Source organism: Scyliorhinus torazame, chromosome 13 (genome assembly GCF_047496885.1).
Source record: "Scyliorhinus torazame isolate Kashiwa2021f chromosome 13, sScyTor2.1, whole genome shotgun sequence".
Classification (NCBI taxonomy): Eukaryota; Metazoa; Chordata; class Chondrichthyes; order Carcharhiniformes; family Scyliorhinidae; genus Scyliorhinus; species Scyliorhinus torazame.
In genome coordinates this window covers 152434965-152458640 of record NC_092719.1, presented here as the reverse complement: position 1 = coordinate 152458640, position 23676 = coordinate 152434965, and the positions used below count along the sequence as shown (strand labels likewise).

The 23676-nt window shown below is 46.9% G+C and overlaps 1 protein-coding gene across 3 annotated transcripts in view; it reads left to right on the top strand.

Annotated features, from left to right (window-relative positions):
- The window catches only part of tafa1b (TAFA chemokine like family member 1b), a 796909-nt gene that overhangs the window by 535030 nt on the left and 238203 nt on the right, over window positions 1-23676 (top strand). For all 3 annotated transcript variants that reach the window (XM_072472296.1, XM_072472295.1, XM_072472297.1), the window contains exon 3: window positions 912-1052. In XM_072472296.1, the coding sequence (XP_072328397.1) occupies window positions 912-1052 (141 nt within the window). The remainder of the gene's footprint in view (window positions 1-911; window positions 1053-23676) is intronic.

Sequence of the window (23676 nt, the reverse complement as noted above, 5' to 3'; positions counted from 1 at the left end):
TCTGAAATCTCCGACAGTGATATGCATCAAACTCTTAATCGCCAATCCCTGCTTCGAACTAAGATTAATATTTCTCTCTGTTCACTATAGAAGCAGAGGTGTCAACCCGTTAGCAACAGGCAGAGAAATATAATTTGAATGCATTCAATGATTGCACCTTGATATCAACAACAATGTGAAGGGTATGTTTCCAAAACATAAATTAACTATTTTGCTGTTTTGTATGGGACATGAACCTCAATGTGAAAAGAATAACTAATTAACTAAATAAAATAGCTAAACATGTAATGGCATTTAAATAAAATAGGATGCAGGAAATTCAGCTAAAACATAAAAATTGTCAATACTAAAGAGAAATGAACAAACTGTATGTTTTGCAATAAATCACAACGCTATTCTTTTATGTTCAGACTCTGGCTGATTAATTTGGTGACATATTAAGCATTGTTGTTGGCTTTGGAACACACTCAAGGCTCTCCTTCATTGTGAAGTTAAGTATGCAAGCTGCCTAGCAGTCAAGGCCAATTCTGTAAAATATGCATGCAAATAGGAACTGTCTAGTTATATTGCATAGAACAAAATGACAGATCTTGATGTACTACATGACTTCTGCAATTTTTCTTAACTATTTGCTTTCTACTTTAAGATGCTTCAGATTTTGACATGCCTTATTCTCAAATCAGAGGCTGTTAGCAATGGTTTTAGAATTAGTATGCACGCAACAAACATGTTCAACGCATTGCAATTTTTTAGTAATCAAGTTGCAATTTGACCTGTTTCTCTATTAGAACTTCCCTTTTGTCTTTATTGTACTCAATTAAGGCATAAGTCGTTTTCTGAACAATAGTGAACAAAATTGTTTTCTTCTTAATTATTGACGGACACTGTAATTTATTTTTCTTCCCCTTTAGATGGAGGTACATGTGAAGTAATAGCAGCTCACAGATGTTGTAACAAGAATCGAATTGAAGAACGATCACAGACTGTAAAGTGTTCCTGTCTGCCAGGGAAAGTAGCTGGGACAACCAGAGCCAGACCATCTTGTGTTGATGGCAAGTAAATTAAATCAATAATAATGCAATTTAAAATTCACAGACACAAATGTGTTAAATATAATGCTAGTCAGATTTCAGGCAGTGTAATCTGTTCAGTGGCATTTTTTGATTAACTTGCAAACTTATACTTAAATGAATTAGCAACATAGATGAGTCTTCAGTCTTTGTAATTAATCACATAAATACTGGTCTCTGAAGGAGTAAACAACAAAATCTAATAAGAATAGCCGTTTATTTTTTTAGAGCTAAAGGACAGTAACTTGATTCGAAATTGTCTATTATCCTGTCTCCTTACAAGATGGAGGTCACTTTGAAGCACCCTGTGGCTATAGTACCCTGTGCTTGAGATTCATTTCAATTTACAGGGAAATGAGTGCTTATTACAGAGATGTAAAAATGGTCCAAGATTGTTACCTTGAGTTCTGACATATCCAAAGAACAAGATGTTAATTTAGGAGATGTTCTGCTCACATTTTGGACCATATCTTGCTGGAGCCATGTATTTTGCAGCATAATCCACAATATAATGTGTACTGTAATATGTTGGAAGTACAAGCCAGTAACAATATGGTGAGATCAGCCAGGATGATTCTCAATACTGGGACCAATTGTCTCCATACTTTTAGTTCCAAATTTTTATTGAATTCAAATGTCTCCATCTGCCATGGTGGGATTTGAACCTGTACTCTGGGTCTCTAGATTACTAGTCCAGTGACAATACCACTACGCCACTGCCTTCCCCGATGGATCTGATTAGACTGAATGGTCTTGATAACAAATGTGAGACATACTCAAAGCAATAGAGAAGGTGCATTATCTGTGGTATTTTAATGAAGCCATCTAATTGTAATATTACTTCTGGGACTGGCATCAAATGCATGACTCCCAGGTGTGGTGCAGGTCAGCAAGACTAATTGCAACTGTACTATCTAAAGGGTCAATTGATTGAGAACTTGGAGGAGATAGGAGTTTGCACAAAGAGAGGGTGAAGTCCCTCCATAGATTTATGATGCCAAAGACTGTGCCTTAATTTAACAATTCATTTGATGCACTGCTGGGTACAGTCAGCTGTAAAGAAATACTTTTCCTCAACAAGGCATGGTGGAGCATTCTGTCACACAGCAGGGTGCAGTGCAGGAAGAGCTTTATGGCCTAACCAGATGTGAGTGTAATTGGATATTTTCTTACATCCTATTTGTTGTATTGAAAGGCAAGCATTGAGGCAGTGCTTAATCACAGCAATGATTTATTATTTTTTTTAAAAAATATTTTTATTCTCCTCCTTTTTCACATTTTCTCCCAAATTTACACCCGCCGACAATAAACAGCAACAAATATGTCAATCCCCAAAACAATAACAACGATCCCATCCTCCCACCAGCCCCCAAACATTAGCCCGCATGTTTACATAAACAAATGACAAAAAGGAATCCGGGATTTACCCATAGTCACCCTTAATACACACAGCCCCCCCCCTCCCCGCAACCCTCCCACCCATCCCCCCCAACTAATGTTGGCTGTTATCCAGTTCTTGAAAGTGCACAATGAATAATGGCCATGACTTGTAGAACCCCTCCGAGCTTCCCCTCAGTTCAAACTTAACCTTCTCAAGAGTCAAGAATTCCAACAGGTCCCCCCACCACGCCAGGGCACAGGGTGAAGAGGCTGCTCTCCATCCCAACAGGATCTGCCTTCGGGCAATCAACGAGTCGAAGGCTACGATATCTGCCTTCGCACCCGTTTCCAACCCTGGCTGGTCCGACACCCCAAATATGGCCTCCTGGGGACCCGGGTCCAGTTTCACATGTGCCACCTTGGAAATTACCCTAAAAACCTCCTTCCAGTAATCCTCTAGCTTTGGACAGGACCAAAACATATGAACATGATTAGCGGGTCGTTTCCCCCCCCCCCCACCCCGCAACGCTCACACACATCTTTTACTCCTTCAAAGAATCGGCTCATCCTCGCCCTCGTGAGGTGTGCTCTGTATACCACCTTCAGCTGTATCAGCCCCAACATGGCACATGAGGTGGAGGCATTTACTCTCCATAGCACCTCACACCAGACCCCCTCCTCTATAACATCTCCCAACTCTTAAGAACATAAGAACTAGGAACAGGAGTAGGCCATCTGGCCCCTCGTGCCTGCTCCGCCATTTAATGAGATCATGGCTGATCTTTGTGGACTCAGCTCCACTCTCCGGCCCGTACACCATATCCCCGAATCCCTTTATTCTTTAGAAAAGTATCTATCTTTTTCTTAAAAACGTTTAAAGAAGGAGCCTCAACTGCTTCACTGGGCAAGGAATTCCAGAGATTCACAACCCTTTGGGTGAAGAGGTTCCTCCTAAACTCGGTCCTAAATCTACTTCCCCTTATTTTGAGGCTATGCCCCCTAGTTCTGCTTTCCCCGACCAGTGGAAACAACCTGCCCGCATCTATCCTATCTATTCCCTTCATAATTTCATATGTTTCAATAAGATCCCCCCGCATCCTTCTAAACTCCAATGAGTACAGTCCCAGTCTACTCAACCTATCGTCATAATCTAATCCCCTCAATTCTGGGATCATCCTAGTGAATCTCCTCTACACTCCCTCCAGTGCCAATATGTCCTTTCTCAGGTAAGGAGACCAAAACTGAACACAATACTCCAGATGTGGCCTCACCAACACCTTATACAATTGCAGCATAACCTCCCTAGTCTTGTACTCCATCCCTCTAGCAATGAAAGACAAAACTCGATTAGCCTTCTTAATCACCTGTTGCACCTGCACACCAACTTTTTGCGACTCGTGCACCAGCACACCCAGGTCACTCTGCACAGCAGCATATTTTAATATCTTACCGTTTAAATAATAATCCATTCTGCTGTTATTCCTCCCAAAATGGATAGCCTCACACTTGGCAACATTAAATTCCATCTGCCAGACCCTAGCCCATTCACCTAACCTATCCAAATCCTTCTGCAGACTTCCGGTATCCTCTGCACTTTTTGCTTTACCACTCATCTTAATGTCGTCTGCAAACTTTGCCACATTGCACTTGGTCCCCAACTCCAAATCATCTATGTAAATTGTGAATAACTGCGGGCCCAACACTGATCCTTGAGGGACCCCACTAGTTACAGGTTGCCAACCAGAGAAACACCCATTTATCCCCACTCTCTGCTTTCTGTCAGTTAACCAATCCTCTACCCATGCTACCACTTTATCCTCAATGCCATGCATCTTTAGTTTATGCAGCAACCTTTTGTGTGGCACCTTGTCAAAACCTTTCTGGAAATCCAAATATACCACATCTATTGGCTCCCCGTTATCTACTGCACTGGTAACGTCCTCAAAAAATTCTACCAAATTAGTCAGACACGACCTACCCTTTGTGAACCCATGCTGCGTCTGCCCAATGGGACAATTTCCCTCCAGGTGCCCCGCTACTTCCTCCTTAATGATAGATTCCAGCATTTTCCCTACAACTGAAGTTAAGCTTACCGGCCTATAATTACCCGATTTCTGCCGACCTTCTTTTTTAAACAATGGTGTCACGTTTGCTACTTTGCAATCCTCTGGGACCACCCCAGAGTCTAGTGAATTTTGATAAATTATCACTAGTGCGTTTACAATTTCCCTAGCCATCTCTTTTAACACTCTGGGATGCATCCCATCAGGGCCAGGAGACTTATCTACCTTTAGCCCCATTAGCTTGCCCAATACTGCCTCCTTAGTGATTACAATCATCTCAAGGTCCTCACCTATCATATCTTTATTTCCATCAGTCACTGGCATGTTATTTGTGTCTTCCACTGTGAAGACTGACCCAAAAAACCTGTTCAGCTCCTCAGCCATTTCCCCGTCTCCTATTATTAAATCTCCCTTCTCATCTTCCAAAGGACCAATATTTACCTTCGCCACTCTTTTTTGTCTTATATATTTGTAGAAGCTTTTACTATCTGCTTTTATGTTCTGAGCAAGTTTACTTTCATAGTCTACCTTACTCTTCTTTATGGCTTTTTTAGTAACTTTCTGTTGTCCCCTAAAGACTTCCCAGTCCTCTTGTCTCCCACTAATTTTTGCCACTTTGTATGTTTTTTCCTTCAATTTGAGACTCTCCCTCACCTCCTTAGATATCCACGGTCGATTTTTCCCCTTTCTACCGTCTTTCTTTTTTGTCGGTATGAACCTTTCCTGAACACTGTGAAAGATCGCTCAGAAGGTTCTCCACTGTTCCTCAACTGCTTCACCATGAAGTCTTTGCTCCCAGTCTACCTTAGCTAGTTCTTCTCTCATCCCATTGTTATCGCCTTTGTTTAAGCACAAAACACTAGTGTTTGATTTTACCTTGTCATCCTCCAACTGTATTTTAAATTCCACCATATTGTGGTCGCTCCTTCCAAGAGGATCCCAAACTATGAGATCATTAATCAATCCTGCCTCATTACACAGGACCAGATCTAGGACCGCTTGTTCCCTTGTAGGTTCCATTACATACTGATCCAGGAAATTATCCTGGACACATTCTATAAACTCCTCCTCAAGGCTGCCTTTACCAACCTGGTTGAACCAATCGACATGCAGATTAAAATCTCCCATGATAACCGCTGTACCATTTCTACATGCATCCGTTATTTCTTTGCTTATTGCCTGCCCTACCATCCTGTTACTATTTGGTGGCCTATAGACTACTCCTATCAGTGACCTTTTCGCCTTACTATTCCTGATTTCCACCCAAATTGATTCAACCTTGTCCTCCATAGCACCAATATCATCCCTTACTATTGCCCGGATGCCATCCTTAAACAACAAAGCTACACCAACGCCCTTACCGTCCATTCTATCCTTTCGTATAGTCTGATACCCTTGGATATTTAACTCCCAGTCGTGACCATCTTTTAACCATGTTTCAGTAATGGCCACTAAATCATAGTCATTCACGATGATTTGCGCCATCAACTCGTTCACCTTATTCCATATACTATGAGCATTCAGGTAAAGTACACTTATGCTGTTTTTTATGTCTTTGTTATGAATCCTAACACCTTGATCAGTAACTTTTTGCAAATTATTTTTCCTCTTACCCTTTCTCCTAATTTTCCTTGTCTTTGAACCCATATCTCTACATAATAACCTGTCATGTAACCTGCTGCCTTGCTCTCCATTAACCATTATACTGTCCATAGCTTTACCCTTCCCTTCCCCCCCAACTTGCTAGTTTAAAGTCCTCGAGACCAACCTATTTATCCTATTCGCTAGAACACTGGTCCCAGAATGGTTCACGTGAAGACCATCCCAACGGTACAGGTCCCTCCTGCCCCAGTACTGATTCCAATGCCCCATGAAATGGAATCCCTCTTTCCCGCACCACTCCTTTAGCCACGTGTTAACTTCCCTAATTTTCTCAACCCTATGCCAATTGGCACGTGGCTCGGGTAGTAATCGAGAGATTATAACCCTGGAGGACCTGTTCTTTAATTTAGTCCCTAGTGTTTGATAATCCCCAAACAGGTCCTCTTTCCTAGTCTTACCTATGTTGTTAGTCCCAACATGGACCACAACAACTGGATCCTCCCCCTCCCTCTCCAAAATCCTTTCAAGCCGATCAGAGATGTCCCTCACCCTGGCACCGGGCAGGCAATATACCATGCGGGACTCACTATCTGGCTTACAAAGGATGCCATCAATCCCCCTAATTGTAGAATTCCCTACAACTACCACTTGTCTTTTTGCTCCCCCCTCTTGAATGGCTTCCTGTACCACGGTGCAGTGGTCAGTCAAAGCATCCTCCCTACAGCCCTCTTCCTCATCCACACAGGGAGCAAGTACCTCACACCTGTTGGACAAAGTCAAGGGCTGAGGTTCCTCAACTCCTAAACTCAGGATCCCCCTACCTGCCTCCCTTGCAGTCACACCACTCTGTCCCTGACCACTGACTGAATTAACAGTACTTATTCTACCGGGTGTGACTGCCTCCTGAAACAAAGCGTCCAGGTAATTTTCCCCCTCCCTGATGTGCCGCAGTGTGTGCAGCTCGGTCTCCAGCTCATCAATACTGAGCCGAAGTTCCTCGAGCAGCCAACACTTGCTGCAGATGTGGTCACTGGCGGACTCAATGGGATCCACCAGTTCCATCATCATACAGCAACAGCACATCACCTGTCCAGCCATATTCAACTTGTTAATTAATATAAATAATTAAAAAAAAATTTTTTTTTATAGAACCTCAAGGATAAACCCGAACACCAACAAAAACACAGACCTCTCTCGCCACTCACCCGAACTCAGTCACTCACCTAAACTCATATGCACTCTGTTCCAATCAGCACTCTGTGACTAAAGGCACTCCTGCCACACCTTTTGTACCCTGCCTGATTTCCAATGAGTCAATATGCCCGCTCCAGGAACTGAAGTCTCCAACTGCCACTCGACCTGTAAACTAAGCACTTTTAAATATGCACTCACCTCTCCCAGCAACCCTGCAGCTTGTGGCCTGCTCCAGGAACTGAAGTCTCTTTTAAATATGCACTCACCTCTCCCAGCAACCCTGCAGCCTGTGGCCTGCTCCAGGAACTGAAGTCTCTTTTAAATATGCACTCACCTCTCCCAGCAACCCTGCAGCCTGTGACACTTTTCTTCCTCACACTTTGCTTTGATCCCTTCCAGTGGTGCCTTATCCTCTTCCAAAATAGCTCCGTACACCACTGACACTACCCCTTTCTCCAGTCCCCTTGTCGTCAGCACCTCCTCCAGCAATGTGGAGGCCTGTTCCTCCGGGAAGCTCTGTATCTCTGTATCTCCTTTCTGGCAAAATCTCGAAGCTGCATGTATCTAAACATTTCTCCCTGCTCCAGCCCACACTTCGCTTCCAGCTCCTTCAATCCTGCAAACCGTCCCCTAAGACTCAGCAAATGGGATCGGGTCTAGCTGCCCCTTTGTGGGGATGACAGTTTCTCTCCTTCCTCAAATGATCAACATGTTTTTTGACTTCACGTCCCTGTAAGTCTATGACATAAGATGCTGGCCCAGTGCTCGCAACAACTCTCATAAGTAACCATTCTATTCCTCCGCCAAAGTTCTGCACATACACTAAATCTTCCATTTGAAATCTGTCCTTCTTGGCTGTATCGTAGTGGCCTTTCTATGAGGCTTGCTTAGCTTCCATCCTCCCCGGTAAATTTAGAAAAATCAGATCAATCAAGACCTGAGACGCCTACCCATCAACAACTCAGCCGGGGTGACCCCAGAGGTGGCATGTGGGGGTGAATTGTACGAGAGCGAGAAGTCTGCTAAATGCAGGAGTAATTTTCATTGATTCTTTGAAAGGTTGGGCAGCTCTTTCGGCCAGGCTGTTTGATGAGGGGTGGTAGGGATCTGTCCTTATGTGCTTATACCCAAAAAGGCACCCGCAAGGTTGATGTGGTGACTCATCCATGGGCACCCTGGCTGCTCCTATGGCTGCAAACCTGCTGCAGGCGGAAGTGATGTGCTGAGACTGATACTGTTCGCATTGATTGATAATTTTGATGTCCTTGCCAATCCCACTACTGTGGTAACCACCCCTGTGTCAACCTCCATTTTAAGTGGATGGCCATTGACAACAAGGACAATCTCAATTGGGGGTGTTTTCCTTAATCTCAGCATGTTAAGCTTGTATATTTCCGATTTTTCTTCAGGGCCTTCGTCAAACTTGTTCACTGGAGTTAGCATCACTTCTTTTGGGAACGTGGAGTAGACAGTCTGACTCTGCATCTGGCTTGTGGCTGACCTTACATATTACATTTGAAACAACTGAAATCCATACACTTACTTCTGTCTTGGGAATGCTTTCCCCACACCAGTAATAGGCCTCTAACCCTTGTGACTGCCAGTCACTTTTCCTCTTTTCTAGCTCCACTGCTCCCTCATTTGGGATCCTCGAGTGGCCGCCGCCTCCCTCCATAACTGGTTAAACTCACTATGCACGCTTTGTAATTCGAAAGAGCTTTGTTCAGCGCTTTCAGTCACTTGAGCCAGCTTAACCACTTTGTTCAAGGATATCTTGGTTTCTGCCTGAAACTTCTTCTGGATTTTTAAGTTGTTGATCCCGCAGTCTAATCGGTCACCCAACATGTCGCGGAGAGAAGTACTAGATTCACAATGTTCTGACATTTGTTGAAATCTGGCTACAAAAGCGGATACTGTTTCTCCGCTGCATAATAATGAAGGGTCAGGGATTGTAATGGTCCCTCACTCATTGCACAAGTTAATCAAAAGACTTGGAGATGTTAAGCTTCGCACAAGATTGTAAGTTTGCATGTTCTCCCCGTGTCTTTGTGGATTTCCTCTGGCTGGTTCGGTGGATTGGCCATGCTAAATTTCCCCTTAGTGTCCAGGGAGATGAAGGTTTGGTGTGGGGTTATGGGGACTGGGATGGGGTTATGGGCATGGGTAGGATGCTCTTTCAGAGGGTCGGCGCAGACTCAGTGGGCCGAATGGTCTTCTTCTGCACCGTAGGGATTCTATGGGCTTCAGACTATAAGTAATATAACTTTCTGTTTCTTTTCTGCTGTGATTCCATTGGCAGCGAAAACATAGCGTGACTTTTCAAAACTTTGGTCCCAACTTTCGACCTCTGGATCAAACCGATCAAGTTTCCCTACTGCTGACGATCTTTTATCTTTTCAGTACTCTGACAGACTCTTTTCCTCCTTCCAATTTTTGACGCGTTTTCTTCAACTGGCTTGATTTATTCTTGTCGCCAATATTGTATTGCGAGGCAAGTGGCGAGGCAGTGCTAAACCACAAAAGTGATTTATTTAACTGAGAAAAGCTATATACACAGAACAGTACAACTACAAAACAGGTCATGTTCCCACAACTTCCAGGCTACCTCTGTCAAAACCCCAACAGCCAGATCCTTGCCTAAACACATGATCGGCTATCATTCGCCTGCTCCATCCCCATGGGCTCAGGTTCTGTCACATGGCCTGTGAAGGATTACCCTTAAAGGGGCCACACTACCACACTAATAAATACAGCAGGTGTACTCTTCTGGCTTCTGAAGCCTATTTCATCACCCGCTTACCTTGTACGTGCATCAGCCTTTGCTTTCTATGCACTTCCTCACATTCTCCATCTGTCCACTTCGACTCACCCTCATCCTTATGCAGTTTTCTGTTTCTCACCAAAAATACTACCCTTTGGTGAAAACATGGTATTACTGTCAGCTGTAGGCCTATGTTGCAGGATAAGGAGTCAAGAGCACAAGGACAAGGGACAGACCTGGATATGGTCTTCCAAATATTTTGCAGTTTACAACTACAGATGAGAAGTGTTAGAAATCAGTAGTGCTTTGACAACCCCGACAATCAGATATGCAGAGATTCTGACCTTGCAGTGACCTGCAGGTGCTAGAATTAAATCTCAGCAATTCACATGCCATACAGCCCTCAGGCATGTAAACTTCATTTCACTGGTGAGTCAAATCTTCATAACCTTGTAACATTTTTTACCTTGCCAGACAATTCACATCTTTTCTCTTCGCCCGACCTTCACACATATATTAGCGGTCAGTGGACTTCCCAGAATTTCAGAGGAGCTGATTCCCTTTGGGGGTGCACCATCAGAAGATTTTTGCTTCCCACACATCAGGACAGATCCTCATATTTCGGTGGGTCAAGTAAGAATGAATGAAGTGTTTATTGGCAACTATCGTGGGTAACTTACATATAGGCACAGAGTCTCTAATATAAGTGTTAACAATATGGCTCCTGGGCTCTCTCTGACCAGGACTCCGCTCCCTGAGACTCACTCTGATCTCTCATTGCACAGGGTTCGCACACTCCCACACGATAGGCCCTGAGCCAGTCATGTGGGTCACAAGGGTACGCCTTGTTTTTTCATTTTTCAGTTAGGCAGGTAGTTGGAACTGACTCATTACGAACAAATGAGAAAGAGCGGACAGTAGTGTTGGGGATGCCCGTGGAGAGTCTATATCGAGGGTCCAGCCTACTCTAAGCTTTGCTCAGCTGGATAAAGCTGCTGTACCTCAGGAGTAATTGATGAAATGAATAAGCACTGAGGGGCAGCAGGAAATCCATGACATATTGACAAACCTTCCAAACACACTGGAGTGAATTCTCCGCCTTCCCAGCGTGTGTTTCTCCATTCCCGCTGCTGACCAAAAGGTTTCCTATTGTAGCTACCCCATGCTGCAGGGAAACCCACGGGCAGGGTGCACTGCCAGTGGAATGGAAAACCCCGCCAGCGGAGAATTCACCCCACTGTCTACGATTGTGGAGAAAATTGAACAGTCCAGCTTGTATAATAGGTGAATATCCATTTACCAAATCAGACAACAGCTGATGACATTCTCTGAATCACAACTATTTTATTGTTACACTATAGTTCAGTGCAAATACCAGTTTGCACTCTTCCCCTCTGGATCCACTTCCTGTCCAGAACAACAAAAAAAACATATTGGGGGAAAAACCCAAAGTACAGGCTTCAATGAGCATCACATGCTATCAACTCACTTTGAAGCTTGTCCTAGTTTACTCTTAAAGGGACCAGCATTTCTAACATTGTCACAACTCAAGCCTTGCCAGGATATTTCCTTCCATGGAAAAATGGCTAGTCAGTCAACATCAATTATGATAATCAAGTGAGTCCATGTAGACTTTGGCCACAGTCTGTGCAAACTCTGATGCTAACATCTCTGGATCCTAAAATAGGATGACAGACATTTGAGTCTGGGTCTTGGAGTTCATGTCACCACCAAGCTGCTCTCCAGCAGAAAGGCAGAAAGAAAATAATTATGAAGTGCCTTTCATGACATCTCATAGGTGATGTGGCAGTTTCAAAGGGTAGTCAATGTTTTCGTGTAGAAAACTGGCTACCAATTTGCACCCAGCAAACTCCCACAAACATCGACAGATAATGAACAGTTCTTCATGTGGTAGCACGGCCCCTTGGAGGGGCGATCCCTTGTGACCCACATGACTGGCTCAGGGCCTATCGTGCGGGAGCGTGCAAACCCCATGCAATGAGAGATCAGAGTGAGTCTCAGGGAGCGGAGTCCTGGTCAGAGAGAGCCCAGGAGCCATATTGTTAACACCTATATTAGAGACTTTGTGCCTATATGTAAATTACCCATGTTAGTTGCTAATAAACACTTCATTCATTATTACCGTTTACCTGGTATTGCCTCGAGCCACCACATTGGCAATGAGTATAACCAGGTCCAGTGCAGACATCGATCCCAAGCTGGGGAAGGGGAGCCTCCAAGATGAAGACAGCATCATAAAGCGTTGACGATACCAGAAAACAGTGAGTGATAAATTATCATGATTGGGAAGTTAGACCCATTTGACCAGGGGGCCAAAGACTGGAGCCGGTAAATTGAGCGGCTCCATTACTTCTTCATGGCAAATTAAATAACGAGGGAGGAGAAACAGAAAGTTATCCCATTAACAGCTTGTGGGCCAACAACCTACAGCCTCATAAGAAATTGATGTCCCCTGAGGGTCCTGACACAAAGTAATTTGACCAGATGGTGACGTTATTCAGGGAGTATTTCAACCCTCGACCCTTACAGTGATAGGAGTTCAATTCAGCTGTCAGGGACCCAGGAGACACTACCTCCACCTTCATTGCCAGACTCAGGCAAATGGCCGAGCATTGTGAGTTTGGTGCAGTACAACCCTACAGGCTACATGATTGTTCAGTATGCATTATTAACAACATAAGTGTGCAAAAGAAGCTTCTGTCTGAAATGAAGATTAATATTAATAATAATAGTAGCAATAATAATCTTTATTAGTGTCACAAGTAGGCTTACATTAACACTGCAATGAGGTTACTGTGAAAATCCTGTGAATACCTTAGATTGAGATCGCCCAGGTGACCAAGAGCGTTGAAAGGGGCGGGTATGATCTTCAAAGTGTGCCAGAGGGAGAGGTGAATCACTTGTGGGGTGGTATGGCTGCAAAGCGCACAGCCAAGTTGATAGGCACAGAGGACGTTCAGCCACTATCCCGGAACAGGATCATAGTCAGTGGGTAGGAAAGAAGTTGAGCCATCAGCCCAGGAGATGACTGTTATCAGTGTAGGGTAGATCACCCCCAGGAATTGTACCGCTGCAGAGAGTTTATTTGTTTTCAGTGCAATAGGAAGGGCCATATCCAGGCATGTTGCCATGCCCTTCCCAATGCACCAGTTCCAAGAAAAAGCAGCTAACCACTGCACCAGTGAACAAAGTGGAGAGAAAATCAGATAAGAAATCTGAAACATACACATTAAACGTTGCGAGAGTGAGGAAAACAGCCGATATTGAGATACTGCTAATGGTAAATGGAAGACCGCTTATGACTATCGACACTGGGACATCAGCTACCGTTGTGGGTATCTTCGAGGAGGTGTTCAGTCTTTGGACTTGAGTGAGGCAACAGCCAAGTTGGCAACATATACAGGGAGACCCTAAATATTTTGGGACCAACTGTGACTCCAGTGTCATATTAGCAACAAGATGCACAGTTACCCATGATCATTGTCGAGGGACATTGACCAAGTCTGACAGGGTGAGATTGGTTGCGCCAAATCCATTTGATTCAGAGATGCTGGAATCTGACTCAAATGCGAGAAGTGAACTTTCCAAGCTAGTGAGGTCACTTACCCTAGGGCTCAAATTGGGCTCAAAAGGCCTGCACCCACTTGAAGACAAATTGTAAGCATTAAGAGAAGTCCTGGCACCTAAGAACGTGGCAGAGTTAAAGTCCTTCTTAGGGATGATAAACCATTATGGCTGTTTTATTCCCAATCTCACAACAACATTGGCACCATTGCAGGCGCTCTTGAGGAAACACCAGCGTTGACATTGATAGGAACCACAGGAACAAGCCTTCTTCCAACACGTTAAGCAAGTTTTGCAATCTTTGGATCTACTGGTTCATTTTGACCTGAGAAAACATTTTCACCTGTGATGCTTCGCCGTATGGGATAGAGGCAGTTTTATCCCTTATAATGGAAGATAGCTCAGAGGGGCCAATTACATTTGCCTCAAGAACGCTTTCCGATACTGAGCGTAAATAAGCACAAATTGAGAAGGAAGGCCTTGCCATAACCTACGGCGCCAAGCAATCCCACCAGTATGTTTATGGCCAAGGTTTTACAATAATAACAGAGAAAAAGCCCCTGCTGGGGCTCCTTCATTAAAATAGGCCGAAAACGCCAATTGTCTCTGTCAGAGTACAGGGTGGGCCTCGCTGCTGGTGGCCTATGACTACCTCTTTCAGCATAAACCAGGTACATGGATTTAGAATCCTGATACATTGATCCCACTTCTGATGAAACTATCACCCCAGTCAGTACCTCAAGAAATCGTCTTAGCATTAAACTTATTGTACATCCTGCTAATTTCAGCCGGCCACATAAAGAATTGGACACAATGGGGCCCAGTCCTGTCCCAGGTAAAATGCATGATTTTGACTGGGTGGTAGCACAACAAACCTGACCAATTAAAGCCGTACTTCATTCGAAAGGAAGGGTTCAGTTATGAGGATGGAGTCATACTTTGGGGTTCCCGAGTGGCAGTGCCTCCTCCAACTCAAAAAACCCTTGTTGCAAGAATTACATTGTGCCCATCTTGTCCAGCCAAAAATGAAAACACTCGCTTGGAGCTACATCTGTTGGCCTGGCTTAGACAAGGACATTGGAAACATGGTGCCCCAGTGTGGCCCTTGCCAGACACAGCAGACACTGCCCCCTGCATCCAATCTTCATGCTTGGGAGAAGCCTGGACAGCAATGGACAAGGATATATGTGGACATCGCTGATCCTTTCATGGACAAGATGTTCCTTGTTTTGGTTGACGCTAATTCAAAGTGGTTAGAGGTTCAAGAAATAGGAATGACATCAGCGGCCACAGTAGGGGCTTTGCAATGGGTGTTTGCCACCCATGTTCTTCCCAAAGTAATAGTGTTGCTCAATGGTACCCCCTTCACTGGTGAAGATTTTCAGCATCTTGTCGGAAAGAATGGCATTCATCATACTAGGACTGCCCCCTATCATCCTGCCTCAAACGGGTTCGCGGAGAGAGCTGTACAAACGTTCAAGCTATGAAGAAGCAGTCCAGCTGACTACTACAAACTTAGGTTGGCTAACTTTCTTTTGTCTTACAATTCAACCTCCCCATCCCCCCATGCTACTACGAACATCACACTGGCAGAAGTACTAATGGACCGTCGTTTCAGGATCTGGTTGGATTTGGTCTTCCTAAATTTGGCAGGAAGGGTCGAGGCACATCTGTCCTCCCAGAAGAAACAACACACTTCATGAAAAGGAGGCAGATCTTTTGCGGTAGGTGACCTGGTCCTCGTCTGAAACTTTGCCTCAGGCCCACTGTGGTTACCAGGCCAGATCGTGTCCAAGTTGGGGCCAGGTTCATATGTAGTGGACTTGGGGGCAAGACAGTGAGGAAATACTTAGACCACATGAGAAGCCAGTGAATTACAACCCCAATCTCGGAACAGTTGGAGCTGGAGGCCAGCATCCGTGCCCCTGTGGCAGAGCCGGAACAGAGGGGATCCAAAAGTCTCAAAGAGGCCCCATTGCCAATCCAGGAACAAGCTACAGAAAGGAATAATCCTGCAGGGTTGGTGGAACCTCAGGATCATTTTGCTAAGAGTGACAACTTTGTTATCTCCAAGTTGGGATTAAGATGATCTTCGAGACCCAGGAAATTTCCTGATAGATTAACACTCTGATGGATTGCTTCGATACTCTTCCCCTTTTGTTTCTCAGTCTTATATAACTATTGTACAAAGCCTACTTGTGCGTATGTTAATTTAAGGGGTGAGGGATGTGGTAGTCCGGCCCCCCTCATGGTCCATGTAATTGGCTTGGGGCCTATCATGCGGGAGCGCACACATCTCAACCAATGAGGGATAGAGCGGGTCCTGGGGAATGGGGTTCTAGCCAGAATGAACCCGGGAGCCAGAGTGTTCGCATCTATATTAGAGATTCTGTGCCTGTATGTAAGTTGCCCTTGTTAGTTGCCAATTAATACTTTGTTCTTCATTACTATCTTCTATCTAGTATTTCCCCGAGCCACCACACTCCAAAACAGTGCCGTGGGATCCAAGAGAGCAGATGGCAATTCATTTTAACATCTGATCTGACAGATGGCATCTTCAACATTGCCACACTCCCTCAGCACTGCACTTGAGAATCAGTTGGATCCCTCGATTATGAACTAAACTAACCATTTTCTGGTTTGACGGCAAAAGTTTCACCAACAGAGCTGCAACAGTGGCTAAGCCATGAGAGGGGTGATAACAATAGGACGTATAGAGGTGGGAGCTCTACTTAAAGCCAATCCCACTTCTCACACATTTTCCAGCTCCCACCCCACTCCTCAGCCAGGACTCAACATGCTGCCTCCCCTCCCAATGACCCAGTGTTGCTAACTTTGCTTTAGTTTAATTGCTCTGTTTTATCACCTTTGCTCTTGAGTCACCAGGCATCTTTATGATACCGCCACGTGGTTCAAGTCCGAGTAATGATCAAAAGTCCAATCCACCGATTAGTAAGATTTAAATCAAAGCACGTTTATTTTACACAGTAATCGCTACTCATGCACAACTTCATAATTTAAGCTACTTCTACAACTAACAGGCCTATACTTAACTTGCAAATGGCCCAAACCCACCAGGTCAGGGAAACAAATGGCCTTTCGTTCGGGTTCTGAGCCTGCGGGATTCGAAGTTGGTACAGATTGATAGCTAGGAGCGCCTATCTCGTAGCGAGCGTTGAAGTAAGACTTACAGGTTCGGTCGGCTGTTGAAGAGTGACGAGAGCTGGAAGAGCAGGAAGCGAGCCGAAGAAGAAGAGAGCGACTTGAACTTGGGGCTTAATTCTTATAGTCCCCAGGGGTTTCCCGCCTTTCGGGGCAGACCCTGTACCTGGTCCCAAGTGATTGGACTTTGTCCCAATCACTTGGTTCGATTTTCTCCAATGCTGGAGCGGTTCCCTGATCGATGGGCGGTCTTGAGGTGGTCGTTCACCTCCTTTTGTGTCGGCTTCTGCTGGTGCCGAAGAGTCTGGTTTTGCTTTGTGTGTCTAAATGTTGCTTATTGTTCCCGGGGATTGCTCATTAGTATGCCGATGGCTGGTGTTTTGTTATGCTGATGGTTGCTGGTATCGATCTTGTCTGGCCTTTCCAGAGGTAAATACACAGCCAACCTGCAGCTGCTGGTTTTTGTCCTGTTGGCTGACTTTCCCATCAGCCTTTGCCGTTCGCCATTTTAAATCGGGAGTTGGTCATTTTAAGTGGCTACATTCCTTCCTTGTGATCCTAATGCGAAGCGTGAAGGATCACATAACTATGTTGTTTTCCATTCCCTGACCTGGGGGGGGGGGCACTTCCTTCATGGCCTCTGCACTGACCATAGCTATGCAAAAATTTTCACTAACAATTCTAAGGGCGCTATGTCAAACAGGGACATGCATTACAAAACAATAAACTGGGAACCTCTAACTATCCTTAACACACTACACTCACTTAAACATTTCATTATCCTAACTTCCTCAACCATACAAACAAAATCATAGCAGTTTATACATCAGTCTTCCTGGCTTGGCCTTCAAGCTCAGCATCGTACAATTTGCTCATGAACAGTTCTTTACATTTCATTATTTACAATAAAACGCAAGTGAATGCTCTTCATTATAGATCGCGGGGGTCGGGGGTCTGGTCGTATCCGAAAATTGGGGATCTGATCCTATAGACCGGGGTTCAAGCGCGGTAGGTTCTCCTTCTCCATTTCCGTAGATGCATAGTCTGCACTATGCAGCAGAGTATCGCTAATACCAGTAAGGTTTCTATTACATAGGACAGGGAGTCCCAGGTTATAAACCTGGCACACCAAGATGATGTGGTGTCGCTGGTGACTGGGCTCTGGGTACTGCGGGGAAGTGAAACATTAACGGCTGGGGGGCTTGAAGTCATGGGGTTCGCGTTCACGCGCAACCAAATGTCCATAAAGATGATGCTGATCCATATGAAGGAAGTCCTCATGGCTCTTCTCTTTCCTTTTCTTTCTTCTCTTCTCCGGTCCTGGAGCTTCTGGAGTTCTGTGGAAACAAGCATAGTGTCTGTAACTATCTTTGTTTAATATCTCGTACGATAGTGTGTCTGTCCTGTAGTGCCAATTACTCCCTTTATAATTGGTCACTATGTGTGACTCCCTCATTTTTTTGCAAAAATCGAATTTTAGGACAAGACCCACTTCCCTGGAGTACTCGGAATCGCTGGGTGTGGGTCCTGTTGCATGGGGATACTAGGGAGGCGTGCTGCGGCTATCGCCCGAGTCACAGTCGCTGTCTCTGCTGCTGCAGTCTGTGGGCGTTCCGGGGCGGAGTGTATATTTCGGGGGTGGAGTCGAGGTCGAGTCCATGGCTGGGCTGGACGTGTTGGGGGATGGTAGGGTTACGTTGGCTGTGGGTGGGGCGTGGTGTGCTGCGTCGAGAATGACGTGGTATGCATGGTTAGACTGTGTCCCATATGCCTTCAGCTGGTTTATATGGAACCACGCAGTCTTACCGTTGGGGTACTTTATTTTATATACGGAAGGGCTTACTTTATCCGCAATGGAGTACGGACCCGAGTATTTTGGTGACAGGAATGTGCTGGGGTTATATACAGAGAGCATCACTTGCTGTCCGATGCTGTACTCAGTCGCATGCACTGTCTTGTCGAAACAAGCCTTGCTCTGTTTCTTTCTGGTGCCCAATTTTACTGCGGCTGCTAGCTGAGTCGTTTTAACATTTTCAACTAATTGCTGTACTGCTTTCTCGTGTGTGAGGGCCGTCCCTTCGGGGCTGGTCAAGTCCAAACCTAATAAAATTCTGTGCCTTTCATGGGGCGTCCGGTCATGAGGGTGTATGGGGTGTAACCTGTGGAAGTAAAAATTGTGTCAAGCCAATCCCACTTCTCACCCATTTTCCACCTCCCACCCCACTCCTCAGCCAGGACCGAACATGCTGCCTCCCCTCCCAATGACCCAGTCTGCTACTGCACTGGTGCAGGCAGAACGATTTTTGGCAGGGTCCCCAGGGACTCTAACACAGGGACAACATCAATAAAGAGCACCTAAACGGTCCACCTGTGGACCTGCAGAGCTTCCCTCTACCGCAGCAGAAGCCACAGGTGCTTGTACGACAATAGGAATGATTGGAAATGCAAAAGTAAAGATTTGTAGTTTCGCAAGGGTATGCACATGGATATTTGACTAAACACCATAAACTTAACATTTTGAAAATCAGGTAAACTGTATTACTTTGCATCATTTTCTGATGTTGCAAATTCTTGACTGCCCGATGATCTCACCTTTTCAGCTGCTTGTTAACAAAGACATGAATTGAAAGAAACCAATGAGGGATGCACAGTGAGTCGATGATTGGTTACAGGGCTGCTTTGTATCTGTGGGATTGGGTGTGGGGGGTGGTAGAGAGTGGTTGTTGGATGTGATTGTTACATTGGTCTAATGGTAATGACCAGGTGAACCTTACAGCTGTAAGGCAACCCCTGGCAACAATACGAGTGGCTGGTGTCATGATATGCACTCATGCACATAATGAGATACAGACACGCAGTGACAGACACCCAGTACAGCCAATCAACACACAGGACAGAACACAACCAATCAGCAGGCAGAACACTGGAGGGTGGTCTCCCACTATAAATCAGCACTCTGCCTCTTTCCACTGGTGACAACTGTAGTGACAGTCAGGGTGTACATATCAGTTAGCACCTTCTACACATGGCTCAGAGCTAGTCTGGTCTACTTAGTTATAGCAAGCACGCTTAGATTAGTAGAGTGTGATGCACAATCAATGACCACTAAAGCGAGGTTGTAGTCCAACTGAAGGCTTTAATAAGCTAGATGTTTCCCTCAGCAGCTCAGATACAGAATGAGGGCTGCTGGGGCGGCACGGGTTCTTATACCCCGCCTATCAGGGCGGAGCTATTATACACTCTAGCCAATAGCAAGCATACACGTTCTACCAATGGTACTTTAGCCTCTCAGGTACCGTAATATCTATAATACCACATTCACCCCCTGTTAAAAAAAGTCCGGCGACGATGGTGGCCAGAAACTACAAAACATAACAATATGATACAATTAGTTATGGAGGTACCGTAATACCTCCGTACAGTGTTTAGTAACTATTTACAAGTCTGGTAGACATGTACATTTGGTGTTTTATATTTACAGATTACAGTTAAAATGAAGCAATCAGTCGATCGGGGGCCCTGGTCGTCCTCTGTGATCGTCGGAGCCTCGGTGGTGACTCTGGTGGTGGCTCGGGCATCTGTGACTCTGGGAGCGTGGCTTTGATCTCCATGGCAGCTTCGTCACCCCGAGACGGCGCTGGTGGGGAAAACGGCTGACCTGGGAAGGGAGCGCCTGCGGGGGGCGTCGGTGGCTGGAGGGGCCCAGACAGGGGCGGCGGAAGGACCGATCCTCCTGTAAGGTGCTGCGGTGGAGGGGAGGGTGGGACTGGTGGCTGGAATGTGTGTGTAGTTCCGGCGGGCGCCAGGTCCAGTAGGGAGACCGCATCTTGTCGGCCGTTGGGGTACGCCATGTAGGCGTACTGGGGGTTAGCATGGAGCAGATGGACCCTCTCGACTAACGGGTTCGACTTGTGCGCCCGCACGTGTTTTCGGAGCAGGATAGGTCCGGGTGCTGCCAGCCAGGTCGGGAGCGAGGTCCCAGAGGAGGACTTCCTAGGGAAGACAAGGAGACGTTCGTGAGGTGTCTGATTGCTGGTTGTACAAAGTAGTAACCGGATGGAGTGGAGTGCATCCGGGAGGACTTCCTGCCAGCGGGAAACTGGGAGGTTCCTGGACCATAGGGCCAGTAGGAAGTTCTTCCAGACCGTTCCGTTCTCCCTCTCTACCTGTCCGTTATCCCGGGGGTTGTAACTGGTCATCCTGCTCGAGGCGATGCCCTTGCTGAGCAGGAATTGACGCAGTTCGTCGCTCATAATGGAGGACCCCCTATCGCTGTGTATGTAAGCGGGGAACCTGAACAGTGCAAAGATGCTATGGAGGGCCTTGATGACGGTGGAGGCGGTCATGTCGGGGCAGGGGATGGCGAATGGGAACCTGGAGTACTCGTCAATCACTTTCAGGAAGTACGTGTTGCGGTCGGTGGAGGGGAGGTGGCCTTTGGAGTCCATGCTGAGGCGTTCAAAGGGACGGGAAGCCTTTATCAGGTGCGCTCTCTCTGGCCGGTAGAAGTGCAGTTTGCACTCCGCGCAGATTTAGCAGTCCCTGGTGGCTGTCCTGACCTCCTCGATGGAGTAGGGCAGGTTGTGGGTCTTGACGAAATGGAAAAAGCGAGTGACCCCCGGGTGGCAGAGGTCCTCGTGGAGGGCTCGGAGGTGGTCCACTTGTGCGGTGGCACATGTGCCGCGGGACAGGGCGTCAGGAGGCTCATTTAGCTTCCCGGGACGATACAAGATCTCGTAGTTGTAGATGGAGAGTTCGATCCTCCACCGGATCTTGTCGTTTTTAATCTTTTTATGCCCCGCTCTGCATTATCGAACATGAAAGCAACCGACCGTTGGTACGTGAGGAGAGTGAATCTCCTGCCGGCCAGGTAATGCCTCCAATGTCGCACAGCTTCTACTATGGCCTGGGCCTCCTTTTCGACTGAAGAGTGGCGGATTTTGGAAGCATGGAGGATACGGGAGAAGAAGGCCACGGGTCTGCCCGTTTTGTTGAGGGTTGCTGCCAGAGCTACGTCGGACGCACCGCTCTCGACCTAGAAGGGGAGGGACTCGCCAATGGCGTGCATCGTGGCCTTCGCAATGTCTGCTGTGATGCGCCTGAAGGCCTGGCGGGCCTCTATCGACAGGGGAAAAACTGTGGATTGGATCAGGGGACGGGCCTTGTCCGCATAGTTGGGGTCCCACTGTGCGTAGTAGCTAAAAAACCCTAGGCAGCGTTTTAGGGCCTTAGAGCAGTGAGGGAGGGGGAACTCCACAAGGGGGCGCATGCGTTCATGGCCGGGGCCTATAACTCCATTTCGCACTACTTGGCCGAGAATGGCTAGACGGTCGGTGCTAAACACGCATTTATCCTTATTGTATGTTAGGTTAAGGATTTTAGCGGTCTGGAGAAATTTTTGGAGGTGGGTGTCGTGGTCCTGCTGGTCATGGCCACAGATGGTGACATTATCGAGATACGGGAATGTTGCCCGTAAACCGTACCGGTCAACCATTCGGTCCATCTCGCGCTGGAAGACCGAGACCCCGTTAGTGACACCAAAGGGAACCCTTAAGAAGTGATAGAGCCGCCCATCTGCCTCGAAGGCAGTGTATTTGCGGTCACTAGTGCGGATGGGAAGCTGGTGGTAGGCGGACATGAGCTCCACCGTGGAGAAGACCTTATAATGTGCCATTCTGTTTAGCAGGTCGGATATGCGGGGGAGAGGGTACGTGTCCAGCTGCGTAAACCTGTTGGTGGTCTGACTGTAGTCGATGACCATCCTATGCTTCTCCCCGGTCTTTACCACCACTACTTGAGCTCTCCAGGGGCTGTTACTGGCTTCAATGACCCCTTCCCTCGGTAGCCTTTGGACCTCTGCCCTAATAAAGATCCGGTTCTGGGCACTGTAGCGTCTGCTCCTGGTGGCGATGGGTTTGCAATCCGGGGTGAGGTTCGCAAACAGGGAAGGCGGGTCGACCTCAAGGGTCGCGAGGCCGCAGACAGTAAGGGGGGGTATAGGGCCGCCGAATTGGAAGGTCAGACTTTGAAGGTTACACTGGAAGTCTAAACCCAGGAGTATAGCCGCGCAGAGGTGGGGAAGGACGTAGAGATGGACATTTTTGAACTCCCTTCCCTGGACTGTGAGGTTTGCTAAACAAAACCCCTTTATCTCCACTGAGTGGGAACCGGAGGCCAGTGAGATTTTTTGATTAACAGGGTGGATGAGGAGGGAACAGCGCCTTACCGTGTCGGGGTGTATGAAGCTCTCCGTGCTCCCAGAGTCAATTAGGCAGGACGTCTCGTGCCCGTTGATGAAAACGCTCGTCGTAGCGGTTGAGAGTGTTCGAGGTCGAGACTGATCCACTCACCGAGGCCAGTTGTGAATTTTGTTCAGGCAGTGTGTGGTCGGCAAGCTGGGGTCCTGGGAGTTCATCCAAGATGGCGTCTCGCATAGGTCGCACATGGCCGGGGGTGCACAAAATGGCGGTGCCCATCCCTCAAGCGTGGCGTCCGTGGAACAAGATGGCGGCGCACGGGGTCCGCAGGTGGCCCTGGGATATGGGGGTAGCGGCGACCACTGGCCACACGGAGCCCATGGAGAAGTTTGTGGTGGCAGTCCGGATTCGCCGCTGGAGACCACGGCCACCGCTCGGGCCTGACATACCCCCACGAAATGGCCCTTTTTGCCACATCCCCTGCAGGTGGATGCGCGGGCCGGGGGTTGCAAAAGTAGCAGCGCGGCCCCTCGGGGTTGCCAGGCTACCTTGCAGCGCAGGCCTACGGGGGAAGTCTCGGGGTCGGCCGCTGCGGGGTTCCACACTGCCCAGGGTGCTGCTGCACGGTCGGGAACGGAGGCGCGGCTGTTCCTGGAGGCCAC